The following is a 24,168-nucleotide window of genomic DNA, read 5'->3' as shown; positions in this document are numbered from 1 at the left end:
GCTTTCTTTAACATCCACAATTATTCCCACATTCTTGTGGGGTTGGTAAGGGGAAGTTTTTATCTCAAGTTTTTCACAAACCAGCTGGCCAGGCCTCATGTTCGACTAAGTAATTAGGGCAGCACTTTGTAATTTGGCCATGGTTCCGGCGATTGCTTGCCTACTCTTTGCGAAGGACATCGGCAGACGGGACGCCAGTTTAACGTCCATCCGGGGGATGGCACAAACAAATGATGAATTACCCTGAGATGAAAAGCCAGGATGACAGTTTATAGCTAGGCCGGGATTTGAACACAGGCTAGAAAGCTTAGATGCGAATGTGCGTACCTCTAGGACATCCTAGCAGCCCAAACAAATCACACCACTGATGACTTAAAATAAGTAAATCAAGCACACTATCCAATAATACCTGTCCAGAGTTTTGCAATTTAAAAGAGGGCCTTAACAAGAAAGAGAAAACGAAAACCACCAAAATAAGACGATACAGGTGTGCAAACAGAAGAAAGGAGGCAAAAGTAAATCCTTTGATTCTCTTGCATAAATGCCAAATACAAAACACACCAATCATTCAGTTGTGTGTCTGAAATTAAGACATCTGGCAACAGAAAGTCTGGTTGTGGGAAGGAAGCAAGTTAATAAGCAGGAGGCTTGGGCTTGGAGCATTTGACTAAACTTTCTTCATTAATGCTTAATTAAAAAAAAAAAACTCTAGCTTCATTGACCAAACTTTTTTACGAAGGCTTACAACTTAAGGGTTTTTTTTTTCCATTTTGTTTTTTTTTTTTCATTCAAGAACATCAAATTGCTGAATTCAAGAAAATATCACAGTAGAAAAACATTGGTTTGGAGAGTTCCATTATCAAAATATATTGTGATCCTAATCCCTAGTGATATCTTGTGGGGGGGGGGGGGGGGGGGGGGAAACAACACTTTTTCAGTTTGTCGTACCAGTAATGGTATTAGCCTACGAAAAGGTACAACATACCAAATATAACACTGCACGTAAGAATTTAGCCGTTTCATGAAAATATGTACAGCAGTTGAAAGACAATTTAACAAATTCCAAACTTTCGTGTACAACACAGATTAGTTAGTCAATTAGTCCATTCCCAATTGATCTCTGACTTAAACACTAATAAACACCCGACTAAAGTTATGGCTCCCTACCCTGTTCTGAGGATCCTGCAAGGTCTTCAAAAAAAAATAATCAAAATGAGCATGCCAATGTGCGTTGGTATCATGGTCAAATACAAAATTCCCTGTTTGACATTGGGAAGTGGCAAACAACCCAATGTGATCCTAAACGTGAAAAATGCTTTGGAAGCACGTAGTCTCCTGTTAAGACCAATATATCACATTGGTTTGGACAATAATTAAATCCCATCCAGTTCTATCAAAAACTCTTTGCATAAAAAAGTGACATCCGGTTCAACGTTCAAGATTAAGTTGACGATTCAACACCTCAAAAATATTTTCTGTTAATGCTCTTAAGCAAATGATGGTAATAATAATAATATTACTCAGGACTTAACCAAAACTGGGCATCCTCCGAATACAAGAAGAGGCACAACCTAATGAACTTATAACACAAGTTTGTCAAAATGACCCAACATCTTGATTCCACCAGCGAGTTTAAAACCATTTCAGACCGGACTTGTAGCTTCTCAACTCACCAAGAACGCGTGCCAATTCCAACCAGCAAAATTGGTCGTCTGCAAAAGGGAAACAAGGAGTTTGGTTCGAGCTCAAAGAAGTTCTGGCCTGAACTAGTTCAAAACTTGCTGGCGGAGACATAAGTTTCCTCAAAGATAACCCAGACAAACTTGGGAACACAAGTGAATGTTGAAGAACAGTCTCAAATTTAATCAGGAAGTGTTGCTTTCATTCAATTTTTGATGTACACTGGAGGCAGGGATGGGGGAGAGGGCATTGATTTTCTGATCCTGATGTACTATCCTCTGTTACAGAGTGTCAGTTCTGCTGAAGCAGTTCCTTGGTGAGAGTTATACTGGATGGTTTACCATCTCTTTCCCAGTGGTAGACAGGGGAGGAATTTGTAATTTGGCCAGGGTGCCGGCGATAGCTCGCCTACTTTTTGAGGAAACTGCGGGGAAGGACACTAATGCCGGCCCAGTTTAACGTCCATCCGAGGAACTGCACACACATTGATGAATCACCGAGTTGTTAGGTTTTTTTTTAATGTTCGTCTTTCTTGATCCATGAATGCCTCTCATTCTTAGAGCTTTGCAAACAACCTCACAATGTCATTGTTTATATATCGAGAATCTATGGGATGCATATTTTCTTTAAAAAAAAAAGAAAAAAAAAAGGCAATATCATGAGTCAAATCTAAGGAATGCAGAATGCAAAATAATTTAATTTTAAAGTTTATACTTCAAAGTGCAGGTTGCATGAATACTAGTCAATATAAATATAAAAAACATTTCAAAGCAATTTTGTGGTATACAAGTTTTTATCGTTACCATTAACAGAGGAGCTAATCAACAACTCGATTTTCTGTGCCATGGTAGGGAACAAGTACCATAAGCTATGACGTCGGTGGAAGGAGGGGAAGGTTTGCAGATGGAGTTAAGGCATTATTATTTAAGGGCAAACTAACACCCCAATTTTCAAATGTTTCAATAAGTGTAATTAAGCATACTCGGTGTACAAAAGATTAGGAACACCTGCTCTTTCCATGAAATAGACAACAGGTGAAAGCTGTGATCCCTTGTTGATTGCACCTGCTAAATCCACTTCAATCAGTGTAGTTGAAGGAGAGGAGACAGGTTAAAGAAGGATTTTAAAGCCTTGAGACGATTGAGACATGGACTGTGTATGTGTGCCATTCAGGGGGTGAATGGGCAAGCCAAAAGGTTTAAATGCCTTTGAATGGGGTATGGTAGTAGGTGCTAGGCGCACCAGCTTGAGTGTGTCAAGAACTGCCTTGCTGCTGGGTTTTTCACGCTCAACAGTTTCCCATGTGTATCAAGAATGGTCCACCACCCAATGGACATCCAGCCAAAGGCAGGCCAGTGGTCAAAAATGGCTCATTCATGAAAAAGACCAAAGGAGGTTGACACGAATTGTGCAGAGCAAAAGACGGGCTACAGTATTGATTTCTTCAGCAGGCTAATGCCCCAGGGCACAAGGCTAGGATTGTCCAGGAATGGTTCCACAAACATGACAGTGAATTCAGCTTACTGCAGTGGCCTGTCCAGTCACAGGATCTCAATCTAATTGAGAATTTGTGGGATGAGATGGAACGAGCTATTCGGAGTACAGATCCACTACCAGCCAACTTGACAACTGTGGGAAGCATTGGAGTCAACATAGGCCAACATCCCTGTGGAACACTTGAAACCTTATAGAGTCCATGCCCTGACGAATGGAGGCTGTTCTGAGGGAAAATGGGGGTGCAACTCAATATTAGGAAGGTGTTCCTAATTTTTTGTACACCGAGTGTATAAACCAATGGTAAAAGTACAAGAAAAATATAATTCAATCATTTTCCAGGAGCGGTACCAATAAACATAAATCGGAGAAAAGATTGGGTGGAAAAAGCTGGAATTAACAATTTGGGAGTTTTTTGTCACTTGTAGGAATCATGTATCCCATTATAAAACAAGCACAAGGAGTAAACAAACAAATTAAATACGCAAAATTAAATGCTCAATTTTGGTTTTTATGACCGCAATTTGACCGTTGAGCAAAATAGTGTGCAATTTCTGTCAATACAGACAACATCAACACACAAAAGGCCAGCCATACAGCGAGGCAGCTCATATGTGCAAATCTCAGGCAACTATGCGTGGGCAAATTAAACACGTTTGCCAATTAAATAAACATACAGTGTGTTAAATCCCGGGAAATTTTCCAAGCAAATTTTCAAATGCACCGACGTTATTTCCTGCGGTTGAAATCAGTGTTGAAAATAATTATCAGATTAAACTAGAACGGCACTCTTCGACATTGCCACGTCAACCGATATTCCTCAGCCCACATTATTACATCACCATACATACTTGTACCAAGTTTGATTTAAATCCCTTCAACTGTTCTCAAGTATGATATTTGTACCTGACATGACCTCTGACCTTTGACGCCGAAATATAATCAGTACATCTTCGCATCATAATATATACTTATACCAAGTTTGGTCAAACTCCCATCACTGGTTCACTTGTTAGCTCGGTAACAGAATTTTTACCTAATGGGAACTCTGCCCTTTGACCTCTTGCCCCCATCATCGAATCAGTTCATCTGTGCATCATTATACATACTTGTATAATGTTTGACTGAGATCCCTTCAGCCATTCTTAAGTTATTGCAGTAACGAAAACCTATCACGGATGGACGGACAACCCGAAAACATTGAGGGCATAAAAAAAGCAACCTATACACTTCCGATTTTGACAGTTGAGAAGCGGACAACTCCACCAGCATACGATTCACTCTGAAGTCGAGGTGGGTCAAGCGTGAAGAAATTGCTCACACAAAAAAAGAAAATCCGTGACAAACATGGGTGTGATGTCAAAGGTAACCACAAACAATTTGCTCAGTGGACAGAACATCATCAACTCAGCATGGGAAAAGCCAATAAAACCCTTTTTTTAATGACAATTTTTTTTTTTGTGAGAACGACAAAATTGCTTACTTCTTCTCTTCCACTTCCCTTTATAAGGGGAGAGGTCCAATGACACCAAGCTTCTGCCCTGCCTTGACGACACTCCTCCACTTCCCTCTGACCTCAGCCAACTCTCTCCACTCTCCAACCACCCCACCTTACTGATATCCCTCTTCACACAATCCTCCCATCTCAACCGTGGTCTACCTCTTTTCCTCCTACCTTGTTCGCTCAACCTATCAACTCTTTCCATTCTCTCGTCCCCCATCCACACCAAGTGTCCAACCCATCTCAGTTGGCATTTCACCAATCTCATCAAGCTCATCTGCACACCAATCTCCTCCCTCAGTTAATCCATTCTCCTTCTATCCACCCTCTTCACGCCCGCAATCGGCCTAACCAAGTTCTTAATTTTTTTTCTTCTTTTTTTGGACACAAGATTGAGGCTCGTGTAAGAGCTAACATTAATCAGAAAAAAACAAACGGACACATAAAACATAATAAAGGGAGCAGGAGACAAGATGGGGAGAGAGGGGGAAGCACACAAGTACAACATTTGAGAGCAGGGACATTGGGAGATCTGTGGGAGGGAGAGGGCTTGGGGGGAGGAGGCGGGGGAAGTGTTTGAGGCATGAAACATATGGACACTGCCAGGACTTCCAAGAAAGAAGTCGGTATTTCAAAAAAGTGGATCTGGGGTGAATTAATGGGGGTAGAAAAGATCAAGGTTTTAGATGGGGAAAGATAAGAGATGGTGGTGAACAGCTGTTTTAAAGACCTGGAGGGAGGAGTGGAATTGAAAAGAGTGAGGGAGTTTGTTCCAGAGGTGGGAGTAAGGAGGAATGAAGGAGTGAAGGTGAGCAGAGAATCTTGATTTTGGCAGTTTCACCAGAAGAGGGCTGCTGGCAGATCTTGTGCGACCTGTAGGAATATTTGGGGAACAGAACACAGACAGAGCTGGGGGAGGTAGGCCGGAGAGGAGTTGGTAGAAGACAGAAAGTCCACCAACTTACCTGCGATGAGTAAGTGAAAGGCCCTCGGAGTTAGCTTCATCGCGGGAGATTCCAATGATTCTGAAAGCTTTGGTTTCAACAGCGTGAAGCCAAGCTAGGTGTGAGGCAGGAGCACCATCCCAGAGGGGAGAGCAGTATTCCATTGAGCTGTGGATGAAAGCCTTGTATGTGGTGAGGAGCTCAAGTGTGCCAAGGAAGGACTTCGCACGACGGAGGATGCCCAGTCGGTGACTGGCTTTGGAGGCAAGCTTGGAAGTGTAGTTGCCCCAGGAAAGATCATGGCAGATAGTGAGACCCAAGAGCTTGAGTGACAGAACTTCTTGGAGAGGATTGTTGAGAAAGTAGATGGGAGGATTGTCCAGACGGTCTGTTCGGAGAGACATAGTGTGAGTGTGAGATTTGTCAAGATTGAAAGACATGTTCCACTTGTTTGACCAGTCTGTGATATTGTCCAGGTCTGCAGAGAGTGAGGAGGCTGCAGACTGCTGATCTGAGGGATGAGGTATGGAGTGGCAGAGAGTGGAGTCATCAGCAAAGAGATAGAGAGGATTTTCCAGAGAGTCAGATAATTCATTGATGAAGACCAGAAAAAGCACAGGGCCCAGAACACTGCCTTGGGGAACTCCAGCCTGAACAGGAAAGGGAGATGAGAGTAACCCATTCAGGGCCACACATTGACTACGACCAGAGAGGAAGTCCGCAAGCCATGCATGGACATTTCCATGGCTACCATGGGAGGAGAGTTTGGTGAGCAGAGCGGGGTGCCAGACCGTATCGAAGGCACGTGATATGTCAAGGGAGACAGCTCTAATTTCCTGTTTGACATTGAGGACCTCCATCCATTGTTGAGACAGCAGAAGCAGCATGTCCAAAGTTGTTCTCACAAACATGTATCATCTGTTGTTGTCAAGGCCACCGATTCCAGGCCGTAAAGGTAAGCCAACATTACACACATCAGAACCTTCCATTTCAATCTCCTTGAAATCTCTGTCTGCCATTACTCCCTCCACCTTCCTCCACACATTCACACCCACCTGAATCCCCCTCCACACCTCTGCCTCAAACTTACCATCCCCAATCACTGGTCCTCCCAGATACTCAAACCAATTTCCCGATCTGATCTCCTTCCCCTCTAACCCGATATTCATTTTTGATTATATATACTTGTCAATGGGTGTGGCTGACATAGCCAAATCCACTAATTAGAAGGGGTGTCCGCATACTTTTGGTCATGTAGTGTACATTCAACAGACTCTTTGTCCAACTGGCTCCGACTTCTCCCACTGCAATTATCATCTCTGTACACACCTCATCAATGCTTGGCACTCTTCACTTCTTAAATGCTTTCTATTTTGCCCATACAGGTGCAGCAACCTTGTTTCTGGTTATCTCCCTCTAACCTCTTCCAAACCTCCTTCTTTTCACCAACTGCCTTCTTCCTCCCTCCACCATATCTGGTTTCTAAAATAGCAAAAACCACAAAAAAGTTGTTTTTTTTGTCTTTCTACTCAGGGGAATTTTGGGCTGCATCGCATTTTTCATGTCGCTGAAAAGTGAAAGTACGGTGTATCCATTGCAGAACTTGCTTATTCTGAACATCAAAGCCGATGGAGCAGCAGCAAATTATTTGATCAAGACTCAACCAAGATTGTAGTTCCTTAACATGTGCATTATCGTGACTTTTCCCAGTAATATTACAAGTACGATCCAAGGGGTTAAACTTGTTCAATTGCCACATCTATTACAACAGACATAATCAAAGGTAGCAATTTAATGCCAATCCCAAGTTGCTCTGAGGACATGTCATGTCAACAAAGAGTGGCCTGGCATCATGTAGAGCAGTCCAGGATAGGCAGTAAGATTACCCCCTACACCATGGAGGTCACAAATGAACCATGTGGATTTTTACTAACAATCTAATCTAACAGCAATGTGGCAATTCTCCTGAGACGAGCTGTTGCAGAAAGTCAATATGAACAAACAACCTCCGGTACACCGTTCCGGTATCCTCACCACAAGGTCACCAGCATTTTGAGGTTACTATTTAAACAACAAAAATTAATGTTACCTGCACTACATTTTAAAAAATGCAACCTTATGATGCTAAAACACTTTACAATGGACTAGGCTTGCCATGTTTATGGACATAAAGCTCCAGAAAAATCAAAGCAAATCAAAATAATTGAATTTAAAAAAAAAATCCAACTGAGCTCAGTTCATTGGAAAAAAACCCATAATAAAATCAATAAAAATGTTGCAAAATGAATAAAAAATAGAAATAAATTAAAAAGCAGTTAACTGATTTTCTTGTCTTCATGCTTGTGCAGTCCCCATTTCCAGAAGAAGGGGAGAGGCAAGACCTCGACAGCTTTGTAGAATGCACACATGCCTGCAGTTTGTTGAAGATTGTACTTTATACGGGCATTTCAAAGCGAACTTTCTTCTTTCTGCCGGCAGTGCCGTTTGCAACGAGGCGGTGGCCATCTCTGTCGCGATCGCTTTCACACTTCTCCGACTCGTCGTCAGGAGAAATTAGCACCTGATGGGAAAAGCGCATGTCTTACCATAGAACATTCTTTGTCTTCAGCATCATCAGTAGATAAACATTATTAGCAGATGTGCCAGAGAAAAGGGGAGGGTGGAAGTTGGGGGTAGGAGAGGTGGAAAAAATACATTCTACATGTGTACACTAAAAAAGCAGTGCAATACCAAATACAAAATTTATTAATATTTGTAAAATAACCATTCGACCTTTCAGATTTTGATGCAAAAATAAAAAGCAGCAGCAGAGTTCTTTCAATTAGCAGAACTGTGGTCATATACACATAATAATTAAGCAGTGGAAACTAGTGTGGGGTAGGGAGTCATGCGTTACCTCTATCTGTGATCTGTCAATTTTAGGAAAATAAAATGGGAAAAAAAAACTCAAAAAAGAACCTCGGACTCGGAATCATCGTGAGTGGCCGCTCGCCGGTACCGCACATCACTGCCTCCAACTCCTTCTTGTTTCACCTTGACTCGACTCTTCTTCATCAGAAAGTTGTCCGTTACCCAGAACATGAGAGCCTGTGGAAAAGTAATAATACTCCCATTCCCAGATAATTCTACGTTTCCTCAATGTCCCTTTCATACGGGTAACAACTATTCCAGAGATACACCCACAATATTTTATATATGATTAAAAGATAAGACCCGTCTCCTTGCTGATGGGAATACCAGTGTTTTGACCAACAGGTTTCGCTTTTATGAAACCAAATGGGTTTATTCCTGAACAAGTAATAACCAGGGAAGATTGACCCGATGGGGGAATTCGACGATGGGATTGGGGTGTGGGAAAATGAGGAATTGAAGTAACAACAAATGACTGTACAATGAGGTAAGCAATGAGGTAAAGGGAATCTAAAGGAATCTAAGGTGCCTCACACCGGACGACACAAGCACAGACGGGGAGAGGGACAAAACTGGGTGACTGGAAAGTACAGTAGAGCGCCATGTGGCGAGGCTTCACTCTCCCCTCCCCCCCCGACCCCATTCTTTTGTCCCTCCCCTCGAGTCCCCCTCTCCCGTCCATCTCTCCCCACCCTTTTCCCCTTCATTCTCTCCCTCCCCCCTCTCACTCCTCTCCCTTCTCTCCTCCCTCCTCGCTTCATATTCCCGGCACGAAGCTACTTTGCGTTACCCGGCAACGCCAGGTACCTTTGCTAATCTTACTATAATTCACCAAATGTTTGTCCGTCTGTTCGAAGGTACCGCAAAAACAGCTTAACCGATCGAAACGATATTTTGTGTGGGTAATCCTGGGATCTCCAGGAGTAAAATAGGCTATTTAGTTTTCCCAATTTCAGCTTTGGTCTCCAGTATTCTCAGGTTTGGACTCCTGCATAACATTCACGTTCGCATAACGTCCATTGTGACGATGTTCTCATTGTGACGATGTATGTGTTCACGGCAGTGTTTGACGTGACGGTGTGAACGTAATTTCGTAATGTTTTTCGTTTCGTAATCCTTTAATGAACGTTTAATGTTTAATGAACGTTTTATGCCCTTCGATGTCCGGGGCCGCACGCACGCTACACTGGATGGGCCAGCGTGTACCATGCCCTTCGCCGTCAGGCTCGGGTAAACCGCTGAGCCCCATCCGTGATGGGGACTGGGGCTTGAGACAGTGTCCTTCATTAAAAGTATAATAAACGCTGTCTCCATCGATCTTGCCAAGGCCGTAACAGCTATCGGCTCAAAATCCTTTTAACTGTTGATTTGGTGCAGTTACACGTATCAGGAATTTGGTACACGTATCGGGAGTACATACGACATCGCGATTGTGAACACGATTATCGATCACGATTCACGATCACGATCATCACGATCATAGTGTATCGCTCACGATTTGAAGCACGATGGAATAATATTTACTGATATGAACAGTGATGTGGCTTTTATTGACATTCTAAAGATACTGTTTAGATTTTGATGATTTGCGTGTGATATGATTCAACGGATGTTTATATGAATCGTTTAAAATAAAAAAACCTTCAATTTCTGATATTTTGCCTTTTCATTTGGGCTTCCCAATTGGAGCTCCACCCTATACCATTGCTAGTATAATATAATGTATATATATAAGCGATATAGAACATGATATTTTAAAAAGTCAGGGACGAGTTATGACTAAACTTGGGGGATGAGCTTGTTAGGTGACAAGAACAAGCCGATTAGATTTTGGTTCAGGTCTGGATCCAGATCCGGCCTATCAGTGGGATATAAAACATACTGTTCAGCCTAGCAGAGGAAGGTATGCTCTCTATCGAGTGTCGTTCTAGTTTCGTCATTAAATTATTCAAATCATGCCTCAATTATCCATTTAATTAAATTTGTGTCTTTTTCCAATTTAGTGGTTTGTATTACGGACATTGTTTTTGGTGCAATACATTATTTGGGCAAGCGATAAGTGCACCACATTGTTGGTGTGTAAAGTCAAATTGACAGTGGTAACATTGACTCGCTGTTACTGACTTCAAGTGAAATTTTCCTCACGCTCGGTGACCGGGTTTGATTCGTGCTACAGTACAAGCAAACACACTTTGTCTATTTGCTTCCTCAAAAAGTCTTCATGTCTGCTTGTGTACATCTATCAGAACCATGTAAATCGACAGTAACATCGCCTTTTACACAAACTGGCTTCTCTAATAATGAGCTGAGCACAGCACTATGTCTAGCAGCACAACTTCCTGGAGATATTGCTGCCTTTAGCATTTAGAAACGAGACAATGAAAACGGTAATCTTGAGTCACTTGAGCAACTTCATCATCAATATCTTACAACTTAAACATCCTTCATCAAGGTATGGTTGAAAGTTTGATCTGCAGTGTCAATGGTGCAAATTCGCTTACAGATATCAGGCTGTGAAAGCAAAGCAAAGATTGAGAAGATGTAAATATAAAAGAAGTATATCGAGTCAGCTACAGTCAAGAATGCGAATAAAGGGAGAAGAACGGGCAGCATTATTATAGCTTGAGGAGGTGAAAGGAAAGAAGGTTTGTGTATACAAGCCTCACATTAACAATGAAGGGGACGATAAGCATGACGAGAGTGAGCTCAATCTGGGGGTTCGGGATCAAGCTCAAGATGAGAGCGTGCACCTGTCAGGGATGCAGGAAAAATAAAAGAGAAACAAAGGTGGGAAGAAATTATTGGTGAATAACGACATTATGTTAGAAAAGATCAAGAAGAAAGTACAGAAAAGTGGGAGAAACAAACAACAACAAGAAACAGAAAACATTGACAAGCCAAAATGATTGATGATCCTTTCTAATTTTACAGTACTTTAATTTAACATAAAGCAAACTATATCAAAGTGTCAAGCATAATACAAGCGTTTTAGTGTCATTTTAAAAGGTTAGCAAACGAGTTCCAGAAGCTGAGAGTGGAATTCAGAACTATGCATAGGGTGTGTCAATAATTATACGATAAGCACAGGATATTTTAAAAACGTGTTCCTAAGATCATAACTAAACAAAATGTCAACAACAATGACGTCAAACAAGCAAGAATTCAGAATATGTAAAGCCAATCAGAGGAGGACACACCTTGGACCAGATTGGAACGAGCATAACAAGGAAGGTGGTACACTTCTCACAGGCCACAATGAGCAGGTATAGGCCACATTGCCCAGCCCATGGTGTGCATTTTGGGGGGTCTCCTGGTCCATGCATGACCAATGTGGAGAAGAGAGAGCACATTAAAATACATAGACCATGTCATATCAATTTTAAAACCATTAGAAGACAAGTCATAAAACAAGGCTCGTTAAACTTGAGCAATTTCATAATCACCATCTTACACTTTAAACATCCTTCATCAAGGTAGGGCTGAAAGTGTGATCTGCATTGTAAAAAAACAAAAATAAATAAATAAATAAAAAACAACAATAATAATCATTCATTTCACGCCACGCAAGCCTGGTGTTGACTTCATGATTAAGGTGGCTGGCTTGAGATCTTAGGGTCCCGGGTTCAAGCCCCTGTCATGCCGCCGAATTAACACCAGGTGGGTTGACTCAGCCTGACCTCCTTCCGAGGTTGGCAAAATGAGTATCAGCTTACTGGGAAGAATGTGCCATTCAAGTATCCAGCATCGGAGTGGCGACCCGTCAAGGAATTTGCCCAATCGAATAGAAAACTGCTTTGGCAGCCCAATACATCTGAGAAGATGTAAAAGTAGTGGACTTCTTCTTCTTTCACACCACGAGGCACATAGAAGCTGCCGAGGCAGTTTCATTGGCTGAAGAGTAAATTCCTGGATGGGTCGTCACTCCGACGCAGGATCCTCGAACGGATTATTATCCGAGTAGGCCAATACATACTCATTTTGCCGAACTCGGAAGGAAGACAGGCCGAGTCAACCCACCTGGTGATATTTCAATGCCACGACGGTGCAAATTTGTTGACGGATATCAGGTGCATCAAGATACCACAACTCGGTGCTCGCCACAATAGAAACTGCAGCAAGCCTGGGTAAAGGCTGTGGAAGTTTTGGTCATGAAAGAAATTTCAATAATAGAATTAGTAACAACTCCATGAATTTTTTTTTTTTAAACAACCAGTGGCTGATACTGCTATCCTTGACCTGACCAAAAGGGTGATCCGGGAATAGTTTCACTTTCAGGGAAAGTTTTTATCTAAAGCTTGAATTGACGTTCCAAACTTTGAACGGTGCAAGGTCTAGTGGTCTGTGTTGGCAGCAGAAGAGAATGGTTAAAGAATGGAGACCAGAGTGGTTAAATTAATCTGCAATAAAATATTAGAGAGAACTGATGGTTTTGAGCTTTACCCTGTCGAAGCAAAATTTAAAATTAAACAAATATATTAAAAGGACTATAATGGGGTGAAGATTGACATACGGTGGGTGAGATCAACAATGACCTCATAGCTGATGTGCTGCAGGTGAGCAATGCCTATTGGATAGTAGTGTGAATATCATGAGTGACTTATTGTTCGGGATGTGAATGTCATGAATGACATACTTGTGGAAGGAAGAAGAGGATATGTTGGAATAAAGAGTTGGAGTTTCTGGGGGTCATTTGGTCCATGGAAGAATATTAAACCACATACAGACACGTGATGGATGGAATGTCCCAGCTGGTTGAATGACGATAGATCAGTTTACGCATGTCATTATTGTTTGTTCTGACATTGTTGAGATATTTACAAAAGCAGTCTCCAAGTCTTTTTCCAGTTTCACCGATATAAAATGCATCGCAAAGTGAACAACAAAAGCAATATATTGAAAGTGATGCCAGTAAAAAGGATCAGCGATGTTGATGGTGTGATTCAGTTCTGTCATCGATGTGGTGGGGTTGACAAACATCAGATATTGTAATATCTGTGCATGCATTTGGACATTCCTCATGGGACGTTGGAAGGTAATGCATCTTTGACCAGAAAAGTTAGCAAAGTTTTGTCCCGATTAAATGAAAAAAAAAGAAAAAAAAAAGGTAGTTGAGAGAACATGGAAGCTGTTTCGTGTCATCATGTAGAATCTTTAAATTTCTGTGGATAATCTTTTCAACCGAAAGATTCCCGGGTTTCATTTGTATTTTCAGGCATTTTTTTGAAGAAGAAGATTGCGTCTGCTGATTGAGGGTGAGGGGGGGGGGGGGGGGGACACGGTTAATGGCATTAGCCACGATCCATGCACGAATAACTTACTAATTTTGTTTGCCTTAGAAATGAAATACACTCATCATTGCAGAGACGGCAGAGCCTTAGAGATTGGGAATACGGAATATTTTTTTTTAATGTGAGGGATGAGATGATGAATGTAGTAAATAGCTGTATGAATTGCTAGCTTTGTAATGAACAGTAGTCATTAAACCAGTATCTACAAAATAAATTTTGATATCCAAAAGTGTGACAGAAGTATCTGAAATCTCCCATATGTTCTTGTGTGGTGGGTGAAAATAATTGATAAAGTTGATGAATCATTCAAGTTCCGATCTGTTACAGGAGGTTAAGCCAATACAATCATCTACGTAGCACCCAAATAAATTTGGCATCGGACCATTGAATAGAAAGAAAAAAGAATCTGTTCCTTGCAGGAGCCACAGGCAAGAAGAAGAAGACAAAATTGGCAACAGGCACTCGCTTTCCTTCTACCCGAGTTTCACCTCTAACATAGTCTCCCATATCTACGCATCATCCCTTTTACTCTTAACAATCATCCTCCTTGTTCGCATCTCCTTCTTCCATGACCTATTTGATCATGTTTAATGTGCGCATTTTCCATAGTGCCATCCTGTGTTGTCTGTAACCCTCGCTATGTTCGTTCACGAGTCTGGATTATTTAGAGAAGATAAAAATAATTAAAACAAAAAACAGCTGGAGGGTTATGATGATGATACATAAAATCCTGATTTGCTGCACTAGTTAGAGATTACACCACAAATCAGTAACCACATAAATTAATCGTGCATTCGTAATAGCACCCTTACCATACTCCCCAAATTGCAGCCACTCCCACCGCCTCCACTCGACGATGCGTGACGTCAGCCGAATGCCCAGCCAAATGAGAAGCATACCCAATGTGGCATCCAGCAAGAAGTTCACAAGGTACCTGTGCACACATACATATCGTGACATGGTACTCACTAGCTATCCATTGAATTACAAAGTGAACATACTGTTGAAATGAACTACATTAAAAAAAAAAACCGTCAGACAGAAGTGTCACAGAGGAAATGTTTTGGGCAGTACGTTGATGACTAAGATCAAGTAAAGGGTATGACTGTAGAAGATAAACTTTAGAACAAATAAAGAATCAAAACAAAGACTCACAATGAGCATGGATCATCTTTTGTGAGATTCGACAGGTAGACATTGGCAAAGTGGATGAAAAGCTGTCCACAGATCTGCTTGGATGTATCGAAAAACCTGCAGGAGCCACAGAATGTAGATAAATCACAAGGTGTTCTGTGTGCATACTACATTACAAGGCAGGGGGGATAAGGGATAGAAAGTGAAAGGGTAGTGGAGATTGCATGAAAGAGAGGAAGACAAGGAAAAGAAGGCCGGGAAGAAAGAGGAGTAAAGAGGAGAATGAAAGTGCACAAGACATGAGAAAGATGCTGAGGCATGAGGAAGTCTCAAAATCAAAAACATAACCATTTTTGCATACCCAATATATAGATGACCCTTTAACTCTGAGTACGGATGACGTCCAGTGCTGCAACCCGTGAAAAAGTTTTGTGTACGGATGACGTTACTACACGTCATCGACTAGACCTATAAATAGATCGTCAGTACGTGGTTGCATTCCCATAACAAAATGCCAAATTAATCCTGTTTTATCAAATTTATCGAGGTGTGAGAATTTTTTTTTAATTTGTTTAGGTTGCTGGGGATCCCGGGATTATCAAAAAAAAATCCCGTACTCAAAGGGTTAATAAAGAGTGGTAAAAACGTTTTGGTTTCAACAAAGGCTTATGCCATACACTTAGCAAGAACGATTAAACCAAAAAGGGTTGGTTGCGATTCCTCGGAAGTTTGCCAAAAGTGACAAAGTATAAACAGGAATTTGTTGAAAAAAAATTTTTTTTAATCTTAACTCTACTTTTGTACTTGCTTTATTTAAAGAATCTGGATGGAAGGCATGGAGGGAAGTGGACAATTATTAATAGCCAACTCAGCATTCTCCAGAAAGACCAGTGGCCGATGATTTACGTACACGCATCAATTATCCTTCTAAGTCTCCCTCAATCCAGCTATTGGTGTCCCTCCCCCTCTTCATAGTTAATTTCGTTGTTATATCCTGATCCATTCTATGTTCTGGCTCCTCCACGGGCCTGGACACTGTACAACAACAACAAAAAAACTAGCCACTGTTTTTCCCAAGATAAAAAAGAAACAATTTTTATCTTTGAGTCATAAAAAACTGAATACCATGAACAAGCATCCAAAGGATGTATTTTTTGTTTTCCACCTTTACATTTTTTAAATTTCCATTCTTTCGTTTTCTAACCTTTGGAATCTTGTCAGCTCAAAAACAGGGATTTCCCACTTTGCTGAGGATCACAATGTGAAGAAAAACTTGATTCAATGCTGGAGTTTATTTCATTTTATATTTGCCGATATGTACTCGCTTTTGAGTTTCCAATGGCAGCAAGAAGTGAGCCAGGCAAGTGAGTTTAATGAAAGCTATTATGAAGTCATTATGACCGAGTGCCTTACAATATTGACGGTTACAGCCCAGGGATGGACTTCGTGCATCACTCCGTGCCCACTTCCCCCCCACTCACAAGGGAATGGAAGCACAAACACATAAATATTAGTCAGTTATATCTTTAGTATTGTTACGTTTGTGGTGTTAAGAGGATGAAATACCATAGTACAGATAGGATCGTATAGAGCCTGGTGTTCGCTTAGTGGTTAGGGTGCTGGCTTGGGATCCTAGGATCCTGAGTTCTAATCCCAGTCGATCGCTGAATTAACGGCAGGGGGGTTGACTCAGCCTGTCATCCTTCTGAGGTCGGCAAATTGAGAACCAGTTCACTGGTAATTCCCTGTGTGTCGCAAGAGGCGACTAACAGGGTTGGCGGCAGGAAGAGCATCCGGTCATAAAACATTGCTGCAAAAAAGGGGACCACGGTGACCGAAAAAGGCCAACCCCTGCTCTGCGGGGAAAAATGGCCTCTAAAAGTGGTTCACAGATAGGACCGTATAGGTATGACATGGACAGTAGACACGTAGGAAGCATCTAGATGTATTAAGTAGGGAAACTGGAGCTTAAAATTGTTTATGTGCCTGCGCACGGGGATGGAGCTATGTTAACTAGATAGGGGTTAAGGTTAGTTTTCCCCCAGTTTGTGATTGCCTCCTGTGTCTTTTCCCTATGTTTTTCACAACTACAACAAGGCCGGCCATAAAAACCCTCATACAACAACAAAAACAACAACTGCCCATTAACCAACCATAACCGACACCATGCCAACAGAAAACGAATGTTCTCGATCGGCAAGTAAACCCTGCCCACCAACTAAGTAAGGGAAAAGGCCACACCTCAAAGTTTGTCATTGGTCAAGCGAGGACATGTGGTGTTTCCACTTAGCTCGGCCACTGGTCGGGTGACGTCAGAGAGCAGGGAAGGTTCGAGCAGGAAAGAAGAAAAATCGCGCTCGCTCCCTCTCAGTCTTTTGTCCTCTCTCTCTCAGACTGGCTTTTGTCCCTGGCGGTCACTTTTTGGTGCCATGTGCGCCTGTGAGGAAACTTTCTAGAGCTTTTGCGATCGTAAGGAGGAGCAATAAGGCGGCAGTTTGTGGGGCTCTTGGCGCTTCAGACAGAGAGAGAGAGAGCGAAAAGAGGGCAGTCTTCACAGCTCGCTCAACGGCTCTGTGCAATATTGGGCGCTCTGGCGTGGGAAGCGTTGGACTTGGCCACCCTGTACTGCCGACTTCATTCAACGATCATGTTGAGCAATCTGAGTGCCGGCCGGTATAAAAATATTGATGATTTTTATCATTCCCCTGTTGTGTATTTGTGTCTGAATGGTGACGTCTCAAATTAGGATTTCGTTTTACCTCAACCTTTATTTTGTCGTGCTTTATTTCATTAGATTCATTATTGTGCATTTCATTTGTTGTCTTGTTTGCACGGTGTTGGGTCTGAGAATAAACCCGCGTGGCTTCCGTCCCAGGTCAACGCTTTGGTACCCTCAATCGCGTGTGACGGCCCAACCGCCAGGTTTGGCTATGCGCCTTGGTATTAAGGACCGTTACGGCTATTCGTCACCCGGCGGTGTTAACCACTGATATGACACAACAGTATACTGTTTCGAGTTCGATAAATCGTATTGATGTCATGAATATGTGTTGCGTTTATGAATAGATAGTGATTTGTTCCCTTCCCCCTTCTCTATTTCTCCAATTCTAACTATTTCTCTATTTTCTGTCTTTCTTCTCTGTTTCACACATTCTCTAGCACCTGCTTCATAACATACTACACACAAAGCACACTCAGACATTGCCTTGATGGCATCAACCGTGGCGCGGGTCGGTGGTCACACAGGGCAGCATAGGCCAATGAGAAGCCGGCAAGAGTGGAAAGCTTGAGAAATGTTCACCCACGTGTAGCAAAACGATAAAAGGGTGGAGTTGGGCCAATTTCTCTCTCTTACCAATGGACCCAAATTATATTATTTTCTATACTTAGTCTAGGCTTGTATGAGAGCTAGCACATATAATGTGTAATAAAGGGAACGGGAGACAAGAGGGGGAGAGAAAGAGAAGCACAACAACAGTGGGGAACAGGGACATCAGGAGATCAATGGAAGAGAGAGGACTGGGGTGGGGTACACGGGATAAACAAGATGAACACTACAGGGGATTTCAGGAAAGAAATCAGGGAATTTGAAGGAGGTGGGTTTGTGGTGGATTAATGGGAGTAGAAAAGATCAATATTTTGGATGGGGAAAGATATGAGATGGTGGTGAACAGTTGTTTGGAAGATCTGGAGGGAAGTGTGAGATTGGAGAGAGTGTGGGGGTTTGTTCCAGAGGCGGGAAAAAAAAGGAATGAAAGGGTGAAGGTGAGCAAAGAGTTGATTTTGGCAGTTTCACCAGAAGAGGGTTGCTGGCAAAGCTTGTGTGCCCTGCAGGAATATTTGGGGGACAGAGTACAGACAGAGAAGGGGGTGCAAGGCCGGAGTGCAGTCGGTAGGGGATATTTTTTAAAACCACCCACCTGCCTGCGGCGAGAGTGTGAAAGGCCCTCAGAATCAGATTAATTACAGGAAATACCAATGATCCTAAGAGCCTTGGTTTCTACAGCGTGAAGCCGAGCGAGGTGTGAGGCAGGAGCACCAGCCCAGAAGGGAGAGCAGTACTCCATTAAACTGCAGATTAAAGCTTTGTATGCAGTAAAAAGCTCAGTAGTGCCAAGAAAGGACTTCGCACGACGGAGGATGCCAAGTCGGCAACTGGGTTTGGAAGTCAGCTTGGAAATGTGGTTTTCCCAGGAAAGATCATGGCAAATAATGAGACCCAAAACCTTGCATAACAGAAGTTCTCAAAGAAGATTGTTGAAAAAGTAGAGGCGAGAGTTTTCCAGATCGTATTTTTGGAGAGACAAGGTGAGAGTGTGAGATTTGTCAGGATGAAAAGACATGTTCCATGTGTTTGACCAACTTGTAATTTTATCCAGGTCTGCAGAGAGTAAAGAGGCTGCAGCCTGCCAATCTGAGGGATGACAGATAGAGCAGCAGAGGGTGGAGTCATCGGCAAAAAAATAAAGAGGATTTTCCAGAGAGTCAGAGAGATCATTGATGAAGACCACAAAAAGCGCAGAGCCCAGATCACTGCCTTGAGAAACTCCAGCCTGGACAGGAAGAGGAGATGAGAGAATTCCAGTTAGAGCCACACGTTGACCGATAGGAGAGGAAGTCCACGAGCCATGAGTGGAGATTTCCATGGATACCATAAGAGAAAAGTTTGGTGTTCAGAGTGGGCTTCCAGACCATATCGAAGGCACGAGATATGTCAAGGGAGACAGCTCTAATTTCCTGTTTGGTGCTGAGGACCTCCATCCTTTGTTGAGACAGCAGAAGCAGCATGTCCAGAGTATAATGACCAGGTCTGAATCCAAATTGATGATCAGAGATCAAGCCATTGGAGAAGAGAAAGGATTTCATATCGGAAGCATGATGGATTCCATGACCTTGCTGATTAATGGGAGCAGGCTGATTGGTCTGTAGTTGCAAGGATCTGTTTTTACACATTTTTTGTGGAAAGCAGTAATGTTGGCTGATTTCCAAGCAGATGGCAGATGACCTTGAGCAAAAAAGAGAGTGAAGAGAACAGAGAGAGAGTGTGATAGAGCGGCAGAGCAGGATTTTAAAACCTGTGGGCTGATTCCATCTGGTCCAGTTGCAGAATCAGAGTGTAGGTTTGACAGAAACTTCTCCACCTTGATGGAGAGAGAAGGACAGAGTCCAGGAGCAGCTGGGTACCATTGAGTAGGGGGGTGGATAGAGAGCGATGAGTTTGCGACACTATTTTGAAGCAAATACACAGTTTAGTCATTCAGCTTTTTAACGTGCGGAGTCAGCTGTGTAGCCATTTGAGGTAAGAGGGGATGGAAGGAGAACAAACACCAGAAACAGACTTCACCAGACACCACCAGGATTTGCAGGAGGGAGACAGGTTTGAGATTTCAGTCTTGAGAGTAGAGAGATATTGTTTCCTGGCTCTCCCGAGGGTAGACACACACCTGTTCCGGGCTTTGTGGAAGGAACTGAGATTACCTTTAATTGGATTTGCCTTCTATGAGATGCACAATTACAATTAGATATGGGCAGGGTACAGCCCGAAGTACCCTGTGGGAGACCTCACTCCCTCTCGTCAAAACTCAAGGTGGGGAATCCGATCGAAGCAAGGGTGGAAATCACTCCATTTATGACGACGAAACGTCTGATGCCCCACGTGGAGATCGGTTTCTGAGGTTTGGGACATGAAATGTAGGGACAATGACAGGGAGATCAGGAGTAGTGGTGGAAGTATTGGTCAGAAGAAGAGTGGACATATGTTGTGTGCAGGAGACGAGATGGAAGGGAAGTGGTGTGAGAATGGTGAAGGGTAGGCAGGGACAGAAACACACGTTTGTGTGGCAAGGGTGCCCGGAAGGCGTGCATGGTGTTGGTGTCCTGTTTTCTGAGGAGTTTGTAGACAGTGTGGTGAGTGTGACGAGAGTGAGTGAAAGGTTGATGATGGTGTAAATGAAGATTGGGAAGCTCTTGGTGAACGTCATCTCCGGATATGCTCCGAAGGTCGGTCGAAGCGATGAAGAGAGGGACGAGTGCTGGTGTGTGATAGAGAAGCTGATGGAAAACATGAAAGATGATGAAGTTGTTGAGATAGGAGGAGACCTAAATGGACATGTGGGAAGGAGTATGGACGGTTTTGAGGGAGTTCATGGGGGTTACAGATATGGTGTGAGGAATGGAGAAGGTGAAAGGATTTTGGAGTTTGCTGATGGAGCTGGTTTGTTGATTTGTAATACTCAGTTCCAAAAAGAGGATAATAAGCTTGTTACACACACATCAGGTGGGTCGACGACAACCGTTGACTACCTAATGGTGCGTAAGCAAGATAGGGGGCACCTCCGGGTGATCCCAGGGGAGGAGGCTGTTTCACAGCATCACTTGGTTGTCTGCGACAAAAGGGTGAAAGGTGGGAGGAGAGCTCGGCGGGTAAAGTACCAACCGAGAATGAAGGTGTGGAGGTTGAAAGAGGTGGCAGTGAGGGAGGCATTAAAAGAGAGACTGAGTATGGCAGAGGATGATGTGGTTGAGCTTGAAAGTGGTTGGATGTCAATGAAAGATAGTCTTTTGGGAGCCGTTGGTGAGGTATGTGCATGGACCAAAGGACCACCGAGGCACTCGGAAACATGGTGGTGGGATGACGAAGTTGGAAAGAGGATTGACGAGAACAGAAAGAAGTTCAAGGAGTGGCAGAAGGCAAAGGGTACGGGGCAGAACATGAAAGTTATAAGGCAGCCAAGAAGGCTGCAAAGAAAGAGGGAGCAAAGGCGCAGGAGGCATGTAGGAAAATGTTCGGAGAACGCTTGGATTTGGAAGAGGGTCAGAGAGCGGTATTCAGGATTGCAAAGCAGATAGCGAAAGAGAGGTGCGATGTGATGGGGGTGAGTTGCTTGAAGGATGAAGTGGGACAAATCGTTGTGGACCCCGATGGAATTAAAGGAAGATGGAAGAGAAATATGGAAATGCTGTTGAATGCAGAGAATGAATGGGACGGCAACATTGAGAGTCACCCAGTTTTAGGACCGGCAGAGAAGATAACTGAGAAGGAAGTTGAGGAAGCGATAAAAACTTATGTCGTGGAAGTCCTTGCAGTGTCCATATGTTTTATACCTCTCCCACCTCCCCCCAAGCCCTCTCCCTCCCACAGTTCTCTTGATGTCCCTGCTCTCAAATGTTGTTTTGTGTCCTTCCCCCTCTCTCCCCATCTTGTCTACCACTCCCCTTATTTTGTGTTTTATGTGTCGGTTTGACTTTTTGTGTGATTAATGTTAGCTCTTTCACGAGCCTTGATCTTGTATACAGAAAGAAAAAAAAAAAAGCAATGAAGAGTAGAAAAGCGGGAGGGCCGACGGGAGTTGTGGGAAATATGTTGAAGGCAGCGGGAAGTTGGGGTGTGAAGAGAATGACAGAGATCTGTAATCTGGTGGTGAAAGAAGGCCGCATTCCAGTGGATTGCGAACTGAGTACCCTCGTCCCTCTGTACAAGGGGGAAGGTGACCCTCTGGACTGTGGCTCGTATCGAGCGATAAAGTTATTCGAGCATGGAATGAAGGTATTGGAAAGAGTGTTGGAGAAGAAGATAAGGAAGAAAATGAAGATCGACGAAATGCAGTTTGGATTTATGCCAGGAAGAGACAGACGTGCTTTTTATTGTAAGGCAGTTGCAGGAGAAGTACATGGAGAAGAGGAAGAAGTTGTTTCTTGGGTTTATTGATCTGTAGAAAGCATTCAATAGGGTTCCACGCGAAGTAGCGACATGGGCATTGAGGAAGTTAAGAGTGGATGAATGGTTGATCAGAGTAGTGCTGGCAATGTACGAGAGCGCGCACAGCTGTAAGGACGATGGATAGGAACAGTGGTGAGTTTGAGGTGAAGGTGGGAGTGCATCAGGCGTCGGTACTAAGTCCACTACTATTTGTAGCTGTGATGGAGGTGCTGGCTCGGAACGTAAAGGAGGGTTTACCATGGGAGTTGTTGTATGCAGATGATCTGGTGTTGATTGGGGAGAGTATGAGAAAATTGCCTTAAAGATGACTGAAGAAGATGAACAATTGGAAGGAATGTATGGAGACAAAAGGTCTGAAGGTGAATATCGGAAAAACGAAGGTGATGACAAGTGGTAAAGCATGTGGTGAGGTGGAAAGAACTGGGAAGTGGCCATGTGCTGTGTGCAGGAAGGGTGTCAGAGTGAACTCCATTCAATGTGCAATATGCGCTGAGTGGGTTGATCAAAAATTTAGTGGTCTGAGAGGGTCATTAACCAGTGTGGCAGCTACATTCAAATGTAAGGTGTGCACAGAGGGAGCTGCAGATGGAGGAAATGTTGAGTTGGATCTTGGAGATGGTGTGAAGCTGGAAGGTGTGAAAACATTTTGCTAACTAGGAGACATGCTGAATGGAGAAGGTGGATCAGACTCGGCAACGGTTGCTCGAGTGAGATGTGCATGGAAGAAGTTTCAGGAACTGAGTGGCGTGCTGACGAGGAGGGGAGTGTCGTTGAAGCTGAAGGGAAAGGTGTATGCTGCATGTGTGAGAAGTGTTATGATTTATGGGATCGAGACATGGGTAATGAATGCAGAGCAGCAACGAAGGCTGGAAATGTGAATGGTTCGGTGGATGTGTGGAGTATCGTTGAGAGAGAGGAAGACAAATGATGAATTGCGAAAGATTATGGGAATCGAGTCTGTGATGGATGCTGTGAAGAGAAACAGGTTGAGATGGTTTGATCATGTGTTGAGGAAGGATTAAAGTGACTGGTTGAGAAGAGTGATGGAAATGAATGTAGAAGGAAGTAGAGGACGGGGAAGACCGGGAAAGACTTGGCTAAAGGTGGTGGAAGAAGAAATGCGGGCAAGCGGGTTAACAAGGGGAGATGCAGAAAATAGGGAAAATTGAGAAGATTGTCATGGCATGGAACATTGTCATGGTTAGCAAGGCTAACCCCCGCTCTAGCAGGGAAAATGGCCTTAAAATGCCTGTTGTTGTTGTTGTTCTATGAGATGAAGGAAATCGTTTCAGGGCAACTGCCTCACTACAAGCTTCAGTGTACCATGGACGAAGGGGACTAAGACTAAGAGAGCTAAGAGAGCCATTTGCCAATGACCTTTTCCCCATTTTTGTGCGCTTCATCTCCCCGCCATTTCTCGTTTGAGAAGCGGGTTCCATCTGCCATTCCTCCCATCACTTCCTGCTCTTTTGATTGCCTTGCTTGATGTGTGTTGAA

The 24,168-nt window shown here is 43.2% G+C and overlaps 1 protein-coding gene across 3 annotated transcripts in view; it reads right to left on the bottom strand.

The window, feature by feature from the left end:
- Nucleotides 1–785: 785 nt before the first annotated feature.
- The window catches only part of STIMATE (STIM activating enhancer), a 51,205-nt gene continuing 27,822 nt past the window's right edge, over nt 786–24,168 (bottom strand). Inside the window, exons 3-9 of one of the 3 annotated variants that reach the window (XM_068112975.2) lie at nt 14,973–15,068; nt 14,630–14,751; nt 11,727–11,839; nt 11,196–11,279; nt 8,578–8,706; nt 8,030–8,179; nt 786–1,712 (exon numbers count right to left, since the gene is read on the bottom strand). In XM_068112975.2, the coding sequence (XP_067969076.1) occupies nt 8,054–8,179; nt 8,578–8,706; nt 11,196–11,279; nt 11,727–11,839; nt 14,630–14,751; nt 14,973–15,068 (670 nt within the window). In that variant the 3' untranslated portion in view covers nt 786–1,712; nt 8,030–8,053. Of the gene's footprint in view, nt 1,713–7,393; nt 8,180–8,577; nt 8,707–11,195; nt 11,280–11,726; nt 11,840–14,629; nt 14,752–14,972; nt 15,069–24,168 lie in introns of those variants that run through there. The other 2 variants (XM_068112977.2, XM_068112976.2) reach the window with 2 other exon arrangements.

The sequence above is a fragment of the Myxine glutinosa genome, chromosome 4 (assembly GCF_964187855.1).
Source record: "Myxine glutinosa chromosome 4, kmMyxGlut1.1, whole genome shotgun sequence".
Classification (NCBI taxonomy): Eukaryota; Metazoa; Chordata; class Myxini; order Myxiniformes; family Myxinidae; genus Myxine; species Myxine glutinosa.
This window is presented reverse-complemented; position numbering and strand designations above follow the sequence as displayed.